The sequence below is a fragment of the Canis lupus genome, chromosome 2, assembly GCF_011100685.1.
Source record: "Canis lupus familiaris isolate Mischka breed German Shepherd chromosome 2, alternate assembly UU_Cfam_GSD_1.0, whole genome shotgun sequence".
Classification (NCBI taxonomy): domain Eukaryota; kingdom Metazoa; phylum Chordata; class Mammalia; order Carnivora; family Canidae; genus Canis; species Canis lupus.
Genome location: NC_049223.1, coordinates 67,620,154 through 67,639,809, shown reverse-complemented (window position 1 = coordinate 67,639,809; position 19,656 = coordinate 67,620,154). Strand labels below are relative to the sequence as shown.

The following is a 19,656-nucleotide window of genomic DNA, read 5'->3' as shown; positions in this document are numbered from 1 at the left end:
GTGTCTCTGCCTCTCTCTGTGTATCTCTCCTGAATAAATAAATAATATCTTAAAAAGAGAAAGAAAAGAAAAGAAAAAGCCTTTCTTTTCAAACCACTGCAGCCAGAGACTACAGGGTTTGGCACTACTTTACAGTAAGTCCATATCCTCACAGTTTAAGTTTAAGAGAGATACCAAGGCCGGGCCACAAGGGAACAGGCTCAGGGCTGGCTCCTCTGGTGACGGGCGAGTATGTTTAATAAGACCAGAGTTAAGAGAAACTAGGTACATTCTCCCAGCCCTGCAGGACGGGTCCCTGGTCCCACCTCACTCAGAGCAGGACGGGGAAAGGGTCCTACAGGTAAGGCCAGGCACCAGTCCGAGTCCCTCCCTCAGTCAAAGGATGACTGAGTCCGTCTCACTCACTTACACAAAGAAGATGTGGTCTTTGTATACAATGGAATATTCCTCAGCCATTAGAAACGACAAATACCCGCTATTTACTTCAATGTGGAGGGACCTGGAGGGCATTATGCTGAATGAAATAAGTCAATCGGAAAAGGACAAACATATGGTCTCATTCATTTGGGGAATATAAAAATTAGTGAAAGGGAATAAAGGGAAAGGAGAGAAAATGAGTGAAAATGTCAGTGAGGGTGACAAAACATGAGAGACACCTAACTCTGGGAAATGAACAAGGGGTAGTGGAAGGGGAGGTGGGGGGGGTGTTGGGGTGACTCGGTGACGGGCACTGAGGGGGGCACTTGGGAGGGATGAGCACTGGGTGTTATGCTATATGTTGACAAATTGAACTCCAATAAAAAAAATTAAAAAAACAAACCTTACATCAGGGTAAGCCCCGCCCCCGCATAATTGGCACCTCTAAGCCCCGCCCCTCCCAGCAGGCCCCGCCCACCGCGGGCCCCGCCCGGCGCCCAGGCCGCGCTCACCTTGGTCTCGGCCAACTGTCGCTTGAGCAGCTGCAGCGCCTCGGTGTGCTCCCGCTCGCTGTCCTGAAGGGCCTGAAGCTGTTCCTTCAGCTCCCTCTGGGAGGACACAAGGCCGGGATGGGGGCCGGGCCGGGCCGGGCCAGACCGCCGCGCTCCCGCGACCGGGCCCAACGCCGTGCTCCGCGCACGGTTCAGCCCCCCACGCCCCCAGGTACGGAGGCGGCTTTCTTCTGGAGTTTGCCACACCCTCCTCTCCAGCCATCCCAGGAGCCCGCGGGCTCCCTGTCTGCACCCGCCTCTCCAAACATTCCGCCCCAGCCTCATGTGCGGAGACTCCCGGCTTAGAATCCGCTCGTGGGTACCAAGGTACCCCTGTCCGCCGCCACGACTAAGCGTCCAGGGGGCTAGGCCTGTTCTCAGTCCTGTGCTCGCGCTGGGTCATTTAGTCCCCTCAACAGCACAGAGGAAGGCACTCTTACTGATGGAAAAATGGGTACAGAGAGGTCATGAAACTGGCTCAAAAGCTTGCAGCTAAGCGAGTATGGGTAAAATCATATTTGCGATTCAAGCAGTCTGGTTCTGGAGACCCCGATCTTGACGTCAGGTGACCTGCTTTCTACAGTGATGACACCCATAACAAACGGCGACAAAAATCCACTATACAACATAGGGGAACCTTAAAGCCACGATTAGTATTACTGATTTTTCCCTTTGCCTCAGGTTCCAGTAGAGCTTAGCATGACACTGCGAGTAATCTTGTTTTTACTTAAGAATTTGATATGGGCAGCCCCGGTGGCGCAGCAGTTTAGCGCTGCCTGCAGCCTGGGGTGTGATCCTGGGGACCCTGGATCGAGTCCCACATCCGGCTCCCTGCATGGAGCCTGCTTCTTCCTCTGCCTGTTCCTCTGCTCCGCTCTCTCTCTGTGTCTCTATGAATAAATAAATAAAATCTTTAAAAATAAAAAGAATTTGATATTATGTTCATCGTGGGGCTTTTTGCTTTACTATTGGTTTTTAAAAATTGCATTAAATATTATCCATCTCAATCACTGAGTTTGGGGGATGCCTGCTTCAATGCTGGTCCCACACCTGTCTTCACCGTCCATCTCCCCTGACTCCCACACAGCCAGGCAGCCTTCTTTCTGTTGCTCCATCACGGGCTTGTCTCAGCTTCATGATTTTGCCCTTGCTGTTTCCTTTGGCCAGTGCACTCCACTCGGATTTTCTCCTGGTGATTCCTTTATGTCATTAACATATCAGCTCAGATGCCACGTCCTCAGGAAGGTCTCCATGTACAGCATCATCCTCTACACCCTCTGTCCCACATCCTGTTTCAAGGTCTTTCTGGCACCTTCTGCTGTCTGAGATGCTCTTACTCGCCAGTCAGGTGGTTGTCTCATCCACAGCACTATGACTATCATGAGGGCAGGAGTCTTGTTGAGCTTGCTTGTGTTTAGAACAGTGCTCCACACACAGTAGGGCCTCAACGAATATTTGTCAAATGAATGAATGTGGTGTAGAGGTGGGTACCACCATGACAAGTCCAGCTCTCTGCATGTATGGGGCATTTGGCCCACTGTATCATAACTGGTTCTCCTGTCTGTCCCCAGGGCCTCCCCCTATGAGCCCGTGAGTTCAGTGGGGCAGGCCCTTACCATTTCCTGCTCCACAGCCCCTATAGCTATCAATGGCCTGGCAACAAGATGGGGCTCCAGGAAGTTTGCTTTGTGGATGAATGTCCATGGAAACAGCCTCTGAGCAGGACTGGGTTTCCCCAGTCAGCCTAGGCTGCAAGAGATGCCACGGAGCTGCCCTACCTGTTCACCCTCACTTCCTTCCCTCCTACTCACTCAGCTCATCATAGCAGGGAGGGCCCTTGGAAAACATCTGGCCCAGCTAATTTTACAGAATAGGTAGCAACATGGGAAGATAATTATGATGACATGCTAAGGGAAACATGCAGAAATTATCTTTGCTTATTACTCTTTGGTCATGCAACAAATATTAAGCAACTACTATGTGCCAGACACTGTTGAGGCTCTGGTGACACAGCAGAGAGCAAGACAGACAGTCCACATCCATAAGGACCGTCCAGTGTGGCGGGGAAGACATACTGAGCAAGGAAAAGAACAAAATAACCAGGTGATTTTTGGATTCTAGTCTGTGCTCTAGAGAAAATAAAGCAGTGCAGGAGGGGCCCATGTGTGGCGAGAGTGGTCAGGGAAGGCTTCTTTTCTTTGAGCTGTCACCTGAGATGACACAGTGGCAGGATGGGGAGGAGCCAGCCTTGGAAACAGTTAGAAGGGACACTGGGAGCAGCTTATGCTGTGACAGCAGAGCTCCCACAGAAGGATGGCTGCAACTCTGCGAGCCACCTCAGGCCACAGGGCAGCTGTAAAGATGGAAGTTGAAGCTGAAACCAGAGGGGTAAGAGGGGGGAGCCTGGGTCCCTGATGACTGTGGGACCCACAGCCACAGCACACAGTCAGCCACAGCATCACTGCTCAGTGGTGAGCTAGGGCGCTGGCCCTCCAAAAAAAACAAAAACAAAAACAAAAACAAACCCTGATTTATAGTGTTTGCCAATTTCTGTGGTGTAAATGCTTTCACTAAAGCCAATTTCAAGTGCTCAATGCGAGGTCACTGGACACAGACTGAGAAGACACTGGCACAGTCAGCTCACAGGAACCCGAGGAGGCTGGCTCCACCACTCACTGCCTGGGGACCTTTCCTATAGGCATGTTGTACGGGAGACAGAAACACACACCATCTAATTGTGGCTGCTTAGCCAGGTGTCTGTTACTAACAGCCGAGAGTCATTCCTAACAGGTTCTTGGGCATCTGAGTCCTTGGAGCAGACGAATCTCATTCACCTGACAGTACAGAATGAATGCTCCTCAGGCCCTTCCTGATGGCCTGCGTCTGTCCAGCTTGGGACATGGTGAACAAACATGCAGGTATCTGAGGGATGAGCTGAGTGTGACAATCCCCCTTCCCTTCCAATGTCCTCATGGGTCCACATAAGACTCAGCTCCCCAAGCAGCTCCTCCGAGTCTGAGAAAACTGCCCTGGAGGTAGAGTTCCTCTCATTTCTGAGGGCACCCAAGAGACTTGGACAAATTTCTCCCTGCTTCCAGGGGCGAGGAATGAGGGAGCAGACCTGCCTCTTTCTACCGGACCCTGGGAGCAACAGAGCCCTCCTTGCCCATTCCACAAACATGGGCAGAGGCCTCCTTGGCCCACGTGATCCTGTGTCAGCAACAGACAGAAGGATGTCAAGCCCCAACCCATGATGTCTCAGGAGGGGTGCTAATGAGTTAGTTGGGGTGGGGGGAGACAGGGACACATGCATTAACATGACAGAGAATGCCGGAATAGAGATAGGGGACACCAGGCTTGCTGCTCTTCCCATATTGCCATCTCAGTGAAGGCCACCCCACCCCTACTGCCATCCAAACAAGAAATCTGGGAGTCATCCTTGACACTGCCCATCCACCAATGCAATCAGTCATCAGGTTTGTCTTGGCAGCTACTGTCTCCTGTCCTCACCTTCCCCTGGTTCAGTTTTCACCTCTGCTTTTCTGAGCTATGACCCTAGGCTCCCCTCCGCCCTTGTACTCTTCAAGTGCCCCACAGAGCAGCTGGAATGACTGCTCCACCAGACACATCTGTGCGTTCTTCTTCCCCATTCCCCATGGCAGGAGTTCCATGGCATCTGGAAAGGTGAGCATGAAGCTTGAGCATGGCATTCAGGCCTTCACCACTGGCCCCAAACTTCTGCTCCAGCCTGGTCTCTTGGTCCAGACCTGCACTGTCCAAGACAGCAGCCATTAGCCATGTGCTTTTTCTACTAAAGTTAAAATGATTTGGAATTAAATAAAACTGAAACTCAGTTCCTCAGTGGCACCAAAGTGTTGGGTTACACATTTCAAGTGCACGTGAGCCACATGTGACTGGTGGCTCCTGTCTCACACAGCACAGATGTGGAACACCAGGAACCGTCTGGTTAAACCCTCCAGATTTCTGTAACAGGAAACTGAGGTCTACGAGAAGGGACTGACTGGCCTGTGGCCACACAGCTTGACAGAAGAGAACCAACCAGAAAATGGACCACCAGCAGAAGTGAGACAGGAACCAGGAAGCTCTAAGTGGTAGAGGGAGCTCAGAAGGGCAGTGGTGACGTTCAGCTTCACAGGTGCAGGTCACGTAATTCTCACAACAGCCTCATAAGGTGAGTGCCTTTGTCACCTCCATCTCACAGAGGGGGAAACAGAGGCTCAGAGAGGTCAGTCAGCTTCCCTGAGGTCACACACACTTTCCAAATCTGTAAAGTGCAGCTAATACCAGTGTTGGCTCTGTGGTTGTAAGGATCAGACAACTTAATTCATGACCTGACATGATGCACAGGGTATATTCAGTCACTCTTAGGGTGCTGTCATTGTCATCATAATCATCCCAATTTCCTGTGAAATAGGGAGTCAGAACCAGCAGAGCTGCCAGGAGAGAGTGTATTTCTGACGGAAGGCCCGGGGAAGATGGATGGACAGGCAGCGTTCCTTCACGTCTCCTGGGTGGGGCCTGAGCATCCTGGGTGGAGAGACTAGTTGAGCAGGGGCACACCTGGTGTGTGCAGGAAGTGGGGGGCAGCTGGGGATGACAGGAGCCCGCTATGGCTGGGTGGGTGGAGTCACAAGCTGGGAAGGCTGGGGTGGAGGGGGAGGAGGCCTTGAAGGTCAGCTTGGGGGAGCTGGGCTCTGCAGGTCCCATCAGAGCAGGATGTCAGGAGGAGGAGGGTCAGGAGGGACCAACCATAGAGGGCAGAACCACAGCTCTGTACCCCTTCCTTTGGAGTGGGAACAGAGTCAGGGCTGGCGCAGACCTGAGTAGACAATTATGCAAATGTCAGCTGGGAGCCTCTGGGGCTCCCAGAGGTTTGGAGAGGCCAGGACTGGGGCAGCAGCTGGGGGGAGGACAGAGAGCCAGGGCTCATATGCTCCCAATGCCAGACCTCCCCTCCTGTGGGGCCACCCTCTCCCAGCCTAGAAAACAAAGTTGCTGCAGGAAGCCATTGCCTGAAGACTTCAGGGACCCCTTCTCACCCCTGTCACCAACAGGGCTGCTCGGAGGGGACAGCATGAACTCTGGCATCAGGGAAACCTGGGTTTGAATCTGGCTGTGTGACCCTGAGCAGATCACCTCTTCCCCTCTCAGGGCCCACCTCTGGGAGCCTTATCTGTAAAATGGGGATCAGAACCACCCATGGGGTCATGGTGGGACCCCACAAAAGGGCCAGCGTGCTGCCAGCATGCGCAGGTGCCTGAGCCCCCTCCCCTTCTTGCACTCCGGCACTGCTCTCCCTCCTGCTCTAACCTAAGGACGCCAGATACCTTAACATGGCAAACTGAACTTGCCCCCAGCTTTTTCCTCTCCTCATCCCTCTTCCATGCCCAGAACCCCTGATGCTCCTACTCCCCCAACAGGCCTGAACTCCTGCATGTCCTCTCTCTCTCTGAGCCTCACCCCTCCAGGACCACCTGCAGCCTCTCGCAAGGCCTCCTGGCTGTTCCCCTCTTGCCCCCCCAGGCTCTCCCAGCCCTCCAACTGCCCGCTGCCCATCACATAGATCTGACTGGGCCCTGCTTGTCAGCTCAAACCTGTTCCTGGCTCCCCAGCATCTCTGGGAACAAATCCAAGCTCCCCAGGGTGGGGGTGGGAGACTGTTCAAGGCCCTTTCAGAGCCGGTGCAACTTCTCTTTCCCGTTCCTGCCTGGCCTCAGGCACCCTCCCCTCTGACCACAACTAACCACCAGCTCATCTCTATGCCTGTCCCTGGTCTGACCACCTGAGTGAGTTCCAGTTCCAGCAACACTTACTGCTTCCGGGGCAGCAGGCACAATTTCTGAGCCTCAGTTTCTTCATTGGTAAATGAGGACCCACCTCACAGGTTGGCCGTGAGGATTCAGTGAGAGAGCCAGCCAAAGCACTGGACCTGCCCCTGCACTCTGCACCCAGGTGATGGGGGCTGTGGATCGCATTTATTTCCTGTGTCCATGATGTCGTCTCTCTCTGATCTCAGCTCAACTGTTAGCCCCACGGAGCCTGGACAACTCCCAGTTACAGCCACAGGAGCCTGGGACATGACCTCGCAGCTTATGGCCCCTCCCCCCAAACCACAAAGCAGAGCCAGGGCTCCTTCAGCTCTCTCCTGAGCCTGGCACACAGCCTGGCCCTCAGCTGCCACAGCAGGAGTGCTGAGTGAAGAAATTATTGACTGAGTCCCTGAGTTCAAGATGGAACTCACCTCCAAATCCTCTATACCCACCCTGGCGTCCAAGCAGAGCTCAAGGTGCAGAAAGTAAATGATGCTGTGTCGTGGTCTCTGAGGCCCCCTCTGCCTTCAGATGTTCCCTGAGGCAGTTAGGATGTTGGTGAGGAAGGTGAGTTCTGAGCCAGACAGACTGGAGTCTGAGTGCCTGGCTCTGGCTCCCACTGGCATCCTCCCACACCCATTCCATCTGGGCAAGTTACGGAACCTCTCAGCCTCAATGTCTTCATCTATCAAATGGTGCTGGTGCTGGTGCTGGTCCCACACAAGGAATTGGGAAGGAAGAAGGATTTAATGCCCATCACAGCACCTAGCACACAACCAGTGCCCAATAAACTTTGGCTAGTGTTTTCCTTAGAGTTGTTTTTATTTCTGTTGTCATCGCCTACCAGATCCTTTGCTTTCTATGAAATAAACATCCCGAGGCCACCCAGGTTCAAGTCTCTACGCTGTGGCCTATGCTTAGCCAAGATGTCCTGGATGAACATTCCTGGAAGCCCACAGACACCTGTGAGGACAGAAGTCGAGATGCCAACAGGCAGCCCTGAGTTTGACTCACGGCCAGCCTCGCCTCCATGGAGGCTGCTGTTTGCACATAAATCGTGTCCTCTGCTGGGAAAAGTAACAGCAGAGTCTGCTTCCCTGGAACACAAACAACCTGGCTGCCTCCCTGTCCATGGCACCAAATAAAGTGGCTTCACATCTGTTATCTGTTTTTTGTTGTTGTTGCTGTTATCTGTTTGGATAGGCAGCAACTCTTTCTCTCTCTCTCTTTTACACATCAAGTGGCCAGTCTTGTTCTTACTTCTATTTCCCACATCAGGAAAGGGTGAGAGAAGGCAGTGCCCTCTACTCAGCTGAAAGAAGCTGGAGTCAGGATTTGAACCTGGTCCCCTAACCCTGCTCTTTCCCTATGTGGCTGTCACTACACCCAGCTCGTCAGGGGTCCCATCCGAAGCAGATCCAGCACCATCTCCCCTGGTAGGACAGAGGCCTTGGGAGAGGCTCCAATGGTCACATGACACCTGGAGGAGGTGGCTGGGACTGAATGATCCCTTCTCTGGAAGCATGGAAGCTGAGATCTCAGGCCAGAGAGCCGGATGCATGCCTGACCGAGATGACATCCAGCCACCTGCCCTTGGTGCATCAGCTAGCAGACAGTGTCCTTAGCCTGACTCTGTGCTGAGTTCTTGAAATACAAAGACAGGCAGGAAGGGGTGGGCAGGGGCAGGGGACAGGACCACTACCTGGCCCTCAGAGGCAGCCAGGAGGCCGTGAGTGGCCCAGTCAGACTGGCTTCTCATCCTGTCTCTGCCATTTCCCAGCTGGGTGACCGAACTCGGCACTCAATTCCTCTGAGCCTGTTTCTTTATCTGGAAGAGGAGCAAATGACAGGACCCACTTGACAGGGTTTTATGAAGATTAAATGAGGCAATACAAGAAAAGTGCTTAGTCTAGTCCCAGGCAATGGGCCAGGGCCCAATAGGTATTGGCTGAGAAGTCCTAAACCCTTCTGAGATGGGGTCCCTTCTTCCCTTTGGCTCTGTGGTCCGTGGCTCAGCAGTAGAAAAAAAAAGGTAGGGTGGGGGAAAGCATGAACACACACACATACACACGCACGCACAAACTCACATGCTCTTCACACAATAAAAATTCTGAAGAATCACAAAGCAATTCTAACCATGTTTTCCTATGGGGTGAGATTATGGCAGAGACTTTAACTTTCAGGTTATAAAGCTCTGTTGATATTTAATTTTACAATCAGAAACAATAAAGAGACTTAAAAATTGTTGTGTGCTACTCAGTGCCAGGCACAGTATCAGGCACGTTTGATACAGCATCCCTAACCCTTAGAACATCCTTCTCAAGGAGGTCATATTATTCCCACATTGTAGATGAGCAGGTTGAGGCTGAGAGAAGTAAAGCGACCTGATCAAGGACACAAAGCTCATCAGTGATGATGCCAGGATCTGACCCCAGTATTGGAATCAAGTTCAAAGCAATTCTGCTTGGCAGGTCAGGGAAAGCTTCAAGGAGGAGGTGATATTTGAGCAGAGCCTGGAAAGCTGATTAGGGCTTCTCTAGGGCGAGGTTCTCAACCAGGGGTGATTTTGATCCCAGGGGACATTTGATGAATCCTGGAGACGTTTTTGGCTGTCACAGCTTGGTGGAGTTGGAGGGGTGGGAGGGTGGGAAGCCTACTGGCTAGTGCTAGTGGTTAGAGGCCAAGGATACTCTTAAACATTCTATAATGCACAGGATTGCCTTGCACACAAAGACTTATCTGGCCCCGAATGTCAGAACTGCATGGTATGATAACACACTAGACTGTCATTTACTGAGTGCATTACTAAGTTCTCGCAAATGTCATCTTGTTTAATCCATCTCCATTGCTGTCAATGAGGGACTTGAAGCTCAGAGATGTTAAGTTTTCTAAGGCCACACTGCCAGAAAATGGTAGCACTGGGATTGAAGCTGCCCAGTACAAAGCCAGAATTCTTAACCTTTCTGCTCTGCTACCTCCAGGATTTATAATAAATGTAAAATCTCCAACCACTAGGTGGGATATGAGGAGACTCCAGCTGAGCTCAGACGTGGCCTCCTCTGGCCTCAGGCCTTGGGCAAGGTCCCCTCCCTCCTCTGCCATTTCTGCATCTGTCAACTGAGGGTGGCACCAAAAGATCTCCAAGGCCCTGCCCGCTCTGAGTTTGTTATTCTCCAGGAGAGCGGCCCAAGCCCAGGCTCCAGGAGCCCTGGGGACAGAAGCACCGCTGGGAGGGGAGGGGGTATGTCGGGCAGACTCAGCCTCATTCCCAGTGCACAAATAGCTAATGAGCCCTGCTCTGTTGATTATGTTACCCCACAAGGAGAGAGAGGCAGGTGGGGTGGGGAGTGGCTTGAACCTCATCCAGGAGCTTACCTCTCCCGTGGGGAAGGCATGTCTCTCTGCCACCTTCTTGCCACGCCCAAAGAAGGCACCAAAGCAAGGCCTCCTTCTCAGGCAAGAGAGACAGGTCTGGGCATTTGCCCAGCTGGGCACGTGAGTTCTTACAGGTAGAAGAAGAAGGGATGGGAGTGCATGCTGACCCAGCCCCTACCATGTGCCAAGCATCTCAAACAGCAAGTTCACCTCAGGTCAGCCTCCTGAAGTCCTGGTAGGAAGGAATCCAGTTTACAGACCAGAGACTCAAGGCTTATGTGAAGGGACTTTCCGAGTCACACAGACAGTGCTGAAAGAAGGTTTGGAACCCAAGACTGTCTGACCACAGGACAATACAGTAGAAGTTAGGTAAGTGGCAGTCCTGTTCTCTTCACCGAGGAGTAAAAGTGTTTCAGTAACATTTGGAGAAAATATATATTTAACTTCTCCTGCATTTCCCAGGACACAGAATGGATTGTAAAAAAAACAAAACACAATCGCTCTGATGTCCTGGTTTGCAGACAGGGGAACCCAGGCTCAGTAGGCAGAGGCCTCTCTAGCTGGAAAGTCAGACAGGGAGAGGAGGGGCTAAGTGGCAGAGGAGGGATCTGGCTGGGGCAGGTGGAGCTTTCTAGTCTGGCTCTTTGTGGTAGTGTGGCTTTGGGGGACTCATATCACTTCTCTGGACCTTAGTCTCCACATCTATGTTGGGAAGAGGCTGGACAGATGGTTTCAGGGTCTCTTCAAGCCCTCACAACCTACACTCAGCCATGTCAGAGGTTCTCTCCTTCCTGTTTATGTGACTTCACAGATGGAGAGATAGGGATACCAGGACCCAGGACCAAAGGCTCTGGGGACAGAGGGCCAATGCCAGCCTGTGCGAGCTCCCAGAGCCCCTAACTCTTGCTCTCCAGCCTCAGAGCCAGAAAGGGAGGGAGTCAGTCACAGTTTGGTGATGAAAGGGGCAGCAAGGGAGAGATGATGAACATGGGGCCATTTCTCATCTGCTAAGTGCAGGTTGATTCGCAGAGACTCATGTACAAGGTGGGGAGGGTGGTGTGGAAACACCTCCTACAACATAGGGAAAAGTAGTAGTTCAGATGCTTAAGCATCTCAAGAGCCAGGGAACTTACTACCTGCCAAGTTAGGCCACTGCATATTCAAAAAATGTCTGAGTGAAAAATCTTCTGCTTCCAAAGGCTTCCACAGTCTGGGCCAGCTCAGGCCAGAATTGATCATTCATTATTCAGACTTTACTGATGAGTACGGATGTGCCAGGCTTTGGGGCCATAGATATGATGAATTAGAGACTGTCTCTGCTCTTTGGGAACTGTGTGCTAGACTGGTATCCCAAGGCCAAAGACACAGGACCGGTGGATGGAAATAGTTTAGGTTGAGGAGAAGATTCTAGACTTCCAGGTTGAAATAAGCTTGGGTGCCATTTTAATTTTTTTTTTTTTTTTTTTTTTATGATAGTCACACACACAGAGAGAGAGAGAGAGAGAGGCAGAGACACAGGCAGAGGGAGAAGCAGGCTCCATGCACCGGGAGCCCGACGTGGGATTCGATCCCGGGTCTCCAGGATCGTGCCCTGGGCCAAAGGCAGGCGCTAAACCGCTGCGCCACCCAGGGATCCCGGGTGCCATTTTAGTAAACACATTAAGTGGATTTCTTTGCTACAAGATTTCTCCAAACCTTTAATATGCAAAATGTACATGGAGAGTCCTCCAAGGGGGGTATAGAGAATACACTATATTTCCCCAATATAGCTGATCTGGGAACACTAGTTTTAAAAACAGCATACTTATTAACAGAGGATATTTGGGGGAAATGCAGCTCTAATGCCTTTTCTTCTTTTCTTCTTTCTTTTTCTTTTCTTTTTCTCTCTTTCTTTCTTTCTTTCTTTCTTTCTTTCTTTCTTTCTTTCTTTCTTTCTTTCTTCTCTTTCTTTCTTTTCTCTTTTTTTGCCAGGGGAGCATGGGGAAGCCTTATACTGAGAGGACATTTGAGCTGGGCTTTGAGACTTGAATAGGAGTTGGTCAGTGAAGATGAGAAGGTTTAAGGGAGATCAATTATAGTGCCAGGCTGACTATGCTCAGGTTACCCTGCATATACTGTTTCATTTAGTCTTCAAAGGTCTTGATGTGAGTGACAGAGCCAAAGAGGTCATCAAAATCCTCTGGAGACTCCTAGAGATCCACCCCCTCCCTTTCTTGAATCACCTCATTGCAGGGCCTTATTCTCCTAATCTTGAGTCTTAAGTCCTATTCCCACTGTCAACCTGGCCTCTACTCTGGTTTAGACTCTAAATAGGTTTTACGGTACCAGGACTAGATCCCAGTTTTAACCCTTCACACACCCTGACCTAGCCCTTGGCCCAGTAACCTACCCTCTCAGCAGTTTGTGTGGCCATAACTTAGACTCTTTCTTAGAACTAGCCCTGACCTGCCCAGTGCAGTCTAGCCCTGGTGCTGCCCCCTAGGTCCTCATGCACACCTGACTGAGTGCTGCTCCGTGGTGTCCCAAGCCTGCCCCTCAGGTACTCCGAACAGTCCTGGACCTATTCCCGGATGGCGGCCCCGCTCCCTGTCCAGCCCCGATAGTGCTCCTATTCCCATCTGTGTCTTTGTCCCCACTCTGTCCCATTCATTTGTGGGTCCTGTCTTCAGGTCCGGCCCCCTGATCCCAGACAGTAGTCCTGCCCTTGCCCAGCTCTAATTCGTCCTGGTCCCCAACTCTGCCCCAAGCCTCTGATCTCACTGGTCCCCCCCCACGCCACGGGTGACCCCTCCCCAACCAAGGACCCATCCCCCACTTCTGGTTTGTCTCAGACCCGGGCGGGGACAGGCGGCCCGAGGCCCCGCCCCCAGCACCCCGCCCTCTCACCGCGGCCCCGCCCCGCCCCCGTCCCACACTAAATCTGATAGGGCCCTGACTGCGCCGGCGGCCCCGCCCCGTGACAGTTCCGACGCGGCCCCGCCCCGGCCCCGCCCCGGCCCCGCCCCGGCCCCGCCCCGGCCCCGCCCCGGCCCCGCCCCGGCCCCGCCCCGCCCCCTGGCCGGCCCGGCCGCTCACCTGCAACTCCTCGAAGGCATCGTCGATGCCGGTGACCTGGTGCTGCTCGTGCAGCGCGGGCTCGTCGCAGAAGAAGCAGAGCAGCGCGCGGTCCGTGAGGCAGAAGAGCTTGACCTTGTCGTGCGCCTGGCAGGGTCGCGCGGCGCGGCGCGCGCTGAGGATGGCGTCCAGCGGGAAGGCGCTGTAGCGCTCCACGATGTTGGCCAGCTTGAGGCTGGGCGCGAGCGCGGGCTCGGCGAACGTGCGCCGGCACTCGGGGCAGTCGCGGGCGCCCTGCGCCTCCTGCCTCACCCAGTGCTCGGTGATGCAGCGGCGGCAGAAGTAGTGCTCACAGCCCAGGCTCACCGGGTCCTGGTAGATGCTCAGACAGATGGAGCAGAGCAGCTCGTCCTTGAGGCTGCACGCCATGGCGCTGGGGGCGGCGGAGAGGGGGCCCTGGGATGCAGGGGGGCGGCTGGGCGAGCGCGGCGCTGCCGGGGGCCGCACCGAGGGATGGGTGCGGGGAGCAGGCGAGGAGAGGCAGGAGTAGGAGCTGCAGAAGGAAGGGGGGCTGTCCGGGAGGGAAGGGGGGTACGCGAGGAAGAGGTGCAGGATAGATGGAGACTAGCCGGGATGCGAGCCCAGGAAGGTGGTCTCGAGGTGGTGGGTGACTCGGAGCGATGGGTGCTGGAGGGAGGGCGCCGTAGGTGTCTGAGGGAAGGGGCTCCTGGCAAGGAGGTTCTAGAGGAAGGGACAGCCTGAAGGGATGGGTTTTGGGATAAGAGGATCCAGGAGGGGGGCGGACGCCTTAGGGGGACTGAAATCCCGGGATGGGTGCAGTGGGGGGAGGGGGAGAAGCAGAGGATGGGGAATTCTGGGGAAGGGGGAAGCCAGGCGGAGCTGCGCCGCGGCTGTGCCTGGCAGAGGAGAGGAGGGGTGCGAGCGCGCTCAGCTGCCCGATCCCAGCCCCAAGACCCCGCCCGGCGCGGCCCCTTACCCCTGCCGGCTCAGCGGCCACTGCTCCGGTCCGAGCGCAGCCTCTCAACCCGGAACCAGCCGAGCGCGAGCTCCCGGCGGCAGTGACTCCCTCCCCGCCCCCGCGGGCCTGGCCCAGGCGACTCCGCCCCTACGGCGGGCGGGGGAGAGGAGAGGCGGGGCCAGGCCTCCAGCCCGCGGACCCCCTCTCCGCCCCCACCGTCCCCCCTACTCCCTGGGGACCGAAACCCAGCTGTTCTTTCAGGATCTGCACACGGAACAACATGCACGTCTCGCTTAGGGTCCCTGCGGCGGGTGAGGACAGCTAATTTAAGAGGATAACGAGTAAACAAGGAGCATCTTTCGAGATCATCGACTTGAAGAATTGGGGAAAATAATTTTTTATTAAAACAAGCAAGAATATGTCCTGTAATCTGTATAGAATACAACCTTTCCATACAGTGTAAAGAGAAATGCCCTGCTTGCTTAGAGCAAGTTCAAGATTTCCTTTTCACTTTCTTTTTTTTAAAAGATTTTATTTACTTATTCATAAGAGACACAGAGGCAGAGACATAGGCAGAGGGAGAAGCAGACTCCCTGGGGGAGCCCCATGCGGGACTCCATCCCGGGACCCCGGGATCACGCCCTGAGCCAAAGGCAGACGCTCAACCACCGAGCCATCCAGGCTCCCTCCTCCTCACTTTCTTAAGGAGTGCTTAGTGGAGGGGGGGACGCGGTTAGGAAGCTCTGGACGGCTACTGTCTAACCAAAAGAGTAGCCTCCATTCAGGAAACATTTCCAGAGTGCTATATTTGTGTGTGTGTGTGTGTGTGTGTGTGTGTGTGTGTGTGTGTGTGTGTGGCGGTTGGGGAGGGTGGAGCAGGAGAGAAGGAGAGAGTAATAGGAGACCTTATCTTGTCTGCCAGATGGAGAGGGGATAAGGGATTTCTAGATAGAGGGGACAGCCGGTGCAAAAGCACAGAGGCGTGAAAGGGGAGGGCAATTTGAGGGAAGTGCAAGTAGTTCTGTTATGTTGGGGAGGGTGGGAAGACAAGGAGGGGAGGGTGTTGTGGGTCGTGGTAAAATGTTTCCTGAAGGAACTGATCTTTCAAGCAGAGAAATGACTTGGCTGTGGGTTTCAGAGAGTTAGGGAGATGCTCATTATACCATAAGCAAGGTGAAGGCAGGGACGTTTTCTGATATGTCTGCATATGTGCAGTGCTTCCTATACATTCAAGTTGAGTAGCTGAGTAACAGCAGCAGAGATGGAGATTACAGGAAGAGAGACTGGCCCCAGTTAGATCACTGTTGTCATAGAGCCTGCAGGAGACCTGAACTGGGAGAAGGAGACAAGGCTAGGGTATTGAAAGTTAGACATTATGGAATCTAGTAAGGAATTGGATATGGGGGTGAGAGAGAAAGAGATATTGAACATGGCTCCCCAGTGTCTGCCTTCTCCAGACATGTCTTCACTAGAGTTATTGAGGTATGATTTAAGAAACAATTGGAAGTTTTGGAAGTTCACTCCCCTGCTGTTTATGTACCCTCCATATCATCACCTGGTCCTGTGCCTCCATCATTGCCAGAAACAAGTTGGTAACTCATGCAATAACCGTTCCTCAACTTTTCCTTGCAGTCAGAGCTGATTTTGTTCAGGTGAGTCCCTTCCCCATATGACCAAAGGAAGGCTGGCCCCAGTCCAATCTAAGAGTAAGTCGGCTATTGGTTCAAGTCCGTTGTAGTGGTTGCATTCCTCTTGCCAATAACAGTTTGGGCTTCAGACATGTGATACAGGTTGGTCTGAAAAACCAGAGGGCAAGGCAACTTCTGCTAAAGTCTGTCCTCTTTCAAAAACTCTGTCCGCTTTCCCAATTGTGGATGTGTTTGGTGGTGATGCTTGGAGCAGTAGCAGCTAACTTGCTCCCAGTCTGAGGATGCAGCCAACACACGACTGAGGCTGGAAGAGTCCTAGGGAAGAAGGAATGGTGCTCTAATGCAGAGCCTAGACTTTTGGATATATGAGGTGGTCCACCTTATTGCTTAAACAAGTTAAATAGTGGTGTGCTGTCACTTGGCAACCGAAAGAATCCCCAGTAACACACTAGTATGCATCCCCAATATCTTTTTTTGTAAGGAGGGGAGGGTCTAAATTATTTAAGCATTAGAAGTGAAATAAAAAAAGGAAAAAAATAAAAGAAAAAAGGCTTGGTGATGGATGGATGGGCTTTTTTTATTCAACATGTAATCTACCCTCTTCTTCTATAGCAATATGGTAGCTGGCCAAATGGCTGGTCTGCTGGAGACCACACTTTGTAGTTGCTCTTGCTGCTGAGTGTGGCTTTGTGACTAAGTCCTTTCTTATAGAACGTAAGTAGAAACAGTCCTTAAGGCATTGGGCTTTTGCTCTGCCACGCTCCATTTCCTCTTCCCTTGAGTTGGAACACAGATGTGCCAGGGACCCAGCTTCAATAATGCTTCAAAGGGGCTGATAGTGCAAAGATAAGGAAGGAACCCGAGCTCTGAATGACGACATGGAGTGTAATCACTCACCCATGTGCATGAAAGAAAGAGAAATAAACATCCATTTTTGGTAAGCCGTTGCATTTTGGGTCTCTTTCTTGCAGCAGCGTGGCCTACCCCATGCTATCCCACTGCTGTGTTTAGAAGAAGCTCTGTTACTATGTGATGCTATTGTCTGAATCCTTTCAAATGGCTATGCCCCCTTGCTCTGTAGCTCCAATCCCTTCCCAAGGGTATGGAATATGGTTTTCTCTGGCTGTAAAGTAAATCAGTCTCTTGAACTTTCAAAGTGCTTTCTACTTTTAGCCTTTTTACCTTTCCAGGGGCTGATCTGTTGACCTTACACCATCTTGGCTAAGATGCAGAACACTATGCCCACTCAAACTGCTGGTTATAGTTAAGTTTGGCAAGCTATTGCTTGCTTGCTTATTTATTTATTTATTTATTTATTCATTCATTCATTCATTCATTCATTCATTCATTCATTAGAGGCAGAGAGAGAAGCAGGCTGGATGTGGGGCTCCATCTCACAACCTTGAGATCATGACCTGAACCAAAACCAAGAGTGGGATGCTTAAACGAGTGAGCCACCCAGGCACTATTCACCAACTTGTAAATTTATTTGTAATCCCAAATCAATACTTGAGCAACTTCTGCAATCATGTAAGGATCCACACAAGCATGGAGTTGTGACAACTTAGAGTTGCCTGAGGGGATCCCTGGGTGGCTTAGCGGTTTGGCACCTGCCTTTGGCTCAGGGCATGATCCTTGAGTCCCGGGATCAAGTCCCGCATTGGGCTCCCTGCATGGAGCCTGCTTCTCCCTCTGCCTGTGTCTCTGCCTCTCTCTCTCTCTCTCTCTTTGTGTCTCTCATGAATAAATAAATAAAATCTTTTAAAAAAATTTAGAGTTGCCTGATATGCATGTTCCCAGCTGAGGTCCAACGAGGTGACGCTCTGCCTTCTTGTTTCAGCCCTCATGCTGTAAACAAGTGTCTTTTTCATGGTCTATTCAATGCCATGTTTTTCTTGTTTTTGAGCTTTTTGTTGGTGATGTTTGAACTGACCCCCATGGGTAGCACTGAAGGGCTGTCTAGTTCCTAAGTGCAGGGAGGCTGTGATGAGCCTCAGGGAGAAAACACTTGAGGTAGATGAACTGGTCATTCTAGCATGACTTATGGTGCTCTTGGCCATGAGTTCAATGTTAATGAATCAACAATATATGTTAGATAAGGGGTCTTTAAGAAGAAACACACATAAAACAAGGTTATGTATTGATTGGTTGATGAAACTGCGGCCAGAGGCTCCCAAGAATGCTGTATTTCCTCGAGGGGCAATGATTCAGTATTTCCTATTTCAGCCTTTGTGGCAATTTCATGGAACACAGCTACCATGAGTAATGAGTGGAATATATTTTAAAATGTTGTGGTGTCTAGCAGCATCTACCAATACAAGGCACCAACAGCAATGTCCCTTTCCACCCAGGTACAGTGGGCTCCGGTTTGCTCAGAAGGGGAGGGCCAGGAGAATGAGCACTGCCTGAGCCTGTCCTGTGTACCAGGCATTGTGCTAGGTACTTCCTGGCACAGCTTTATTTAATCTTCACAACTACCTTCCAGATTTGCTGTTTTTCTCTCCATTGGCAGATAAGGACTCTGTCGCTCAGAGGGGTGAATGACTTGCCTAGTGCCAGACCAAGGAGGAGGCACAGACTTTTCCACCCTGGGCTGCTGGAGAAGGTTCAGCAGTGGGCAGCCTGGAGCTGTGCCTGATCTGAGCCCTCAGCTCCATCCAGCGGTCCCTGTCCCTCCCCATTCCAAACCTTTGCCTGTCTCCTCAAGCCCATGGCCCCACCCCTGCTCCTCTTTCTCTGTGGGGGACCTTGCTTCCCACCCCACGAAGAAAGTAGACTCCTCTGGGGGCAGAGTGGGGGGGGGGGACACTTCTCAACTTCCAGCCCCCTTCAGCCTATCAACATGGCTATAGAAATACCTCAAGTCCTTTGTGAAATGAGGCAGAGTGTAATATAAACAAATGGATGAAGTCAACGCACTGATAACGTTATTCATCCTTACTTCCTCTGCTCGAGCCTGAGGGTGAAGTGTGCCTTCTGTTCCAAATGAATTCCTCCAACTGGGCCCTGATCTCATTCCCTTCCACCTCCTCCGGGACCCAGGTCTTTCAGGGATCCCCTTTGCCACTGCCTATGTGTTTCTTCTCCCAGCATCAGCTCCCTGCCCTCAGCCTGCGAGCATGCTTACATGTCTCTGCAAACAGCATGTGCCACCGGCCCTGTCCCCTCTCCTTTGGCTCCCACTTCATTTCTTGCCTCACCCCACCCCAGCCTTTTGAAAGGGTCCCCTGCACACCCTCCCCTGCTGTTCATCAACCCCCGGCAGCCTGGCTCTGCTCCCTGCCACTCACTAAAGTCACTAATAATCTCCTAATTGCCAATTAAAGAGAACTGCTAATACAGTCACTGCTGTAGAAAAACAAAATACAGAGAAAAATTCAAAGGAAACTTGAGATATTCATGATTACACCACCCAGAAAGAACTATTGTCAATACTTGTTTATATCCTTATAGACCTTTTCACGTTAGACATGCTTGTGCTCTCGCGCGTGTGCACACACACACACACACACACAGGGGAGGAGGAGGGGGTGGTGGAGAGAGAGACTGAGAGGGAGAGAGAGAGATTTTAAAAAATACAAACAAGTTCACTCTCTAAATTATTGTTTCTCAAAGCGTGGTCCTTGAACCACATGTGTCTTAGCGTAGGTTATCCTTGAGAGCTGACCTTGAGATAAGGAGTGGAGTGAGAATAGTTTATTTGGGAAGCGTAAGCAATGCTACTAAGCGGGAAAGTGATCCAGGGAAGGGGAAGCAGTGCCATAAGCCTGCACTGTTAGGCCAGCTAGCACCAGAGGGCA

At 52.0% G+C, this 19,656-nt stretch overlaps 1 protein-coding gene across 2 annotated transcripts in view; it reads right to left on the bottom strand.

The window, feature by feature from the left end:
• TRIM62 (tripartite motif containing 62) overlaps positions 1 to 14,302 on the bottom strand; it is a 31,440-nt gene extending 17,138 nt beyond the window's left edge. The window contains exons 1-3 of one of the 2 annotated variants that reach the window (XM_038531167.1): positions 14,226 to 14,302; positions 13,250 to 13,781; positions 930 to 1,025 (exon numbers count right to left, since the gene is read on the bottom strand). In XM_038531167.1, coding sequence (XP_038387095.1) covers positions 930 to 1,025; positions 13,250 to 13,657 — 504 coding nt within the window. In that variant the 5' untranslated portion in view covers positions 13,658 to 13,781; positions 14,226 to 14,302. The remainder of the gene's footprint in view (positions 1 to 929; positions 1,026 to 13,249; positions 13,782 to 14,225) is intronic. The other variant, XM_038531168.1, reaches the window with a different exon arrangement.
• Between the last annotated feature and the right edge of the window lie 5,354 nt (positions 14,303 to 19,656).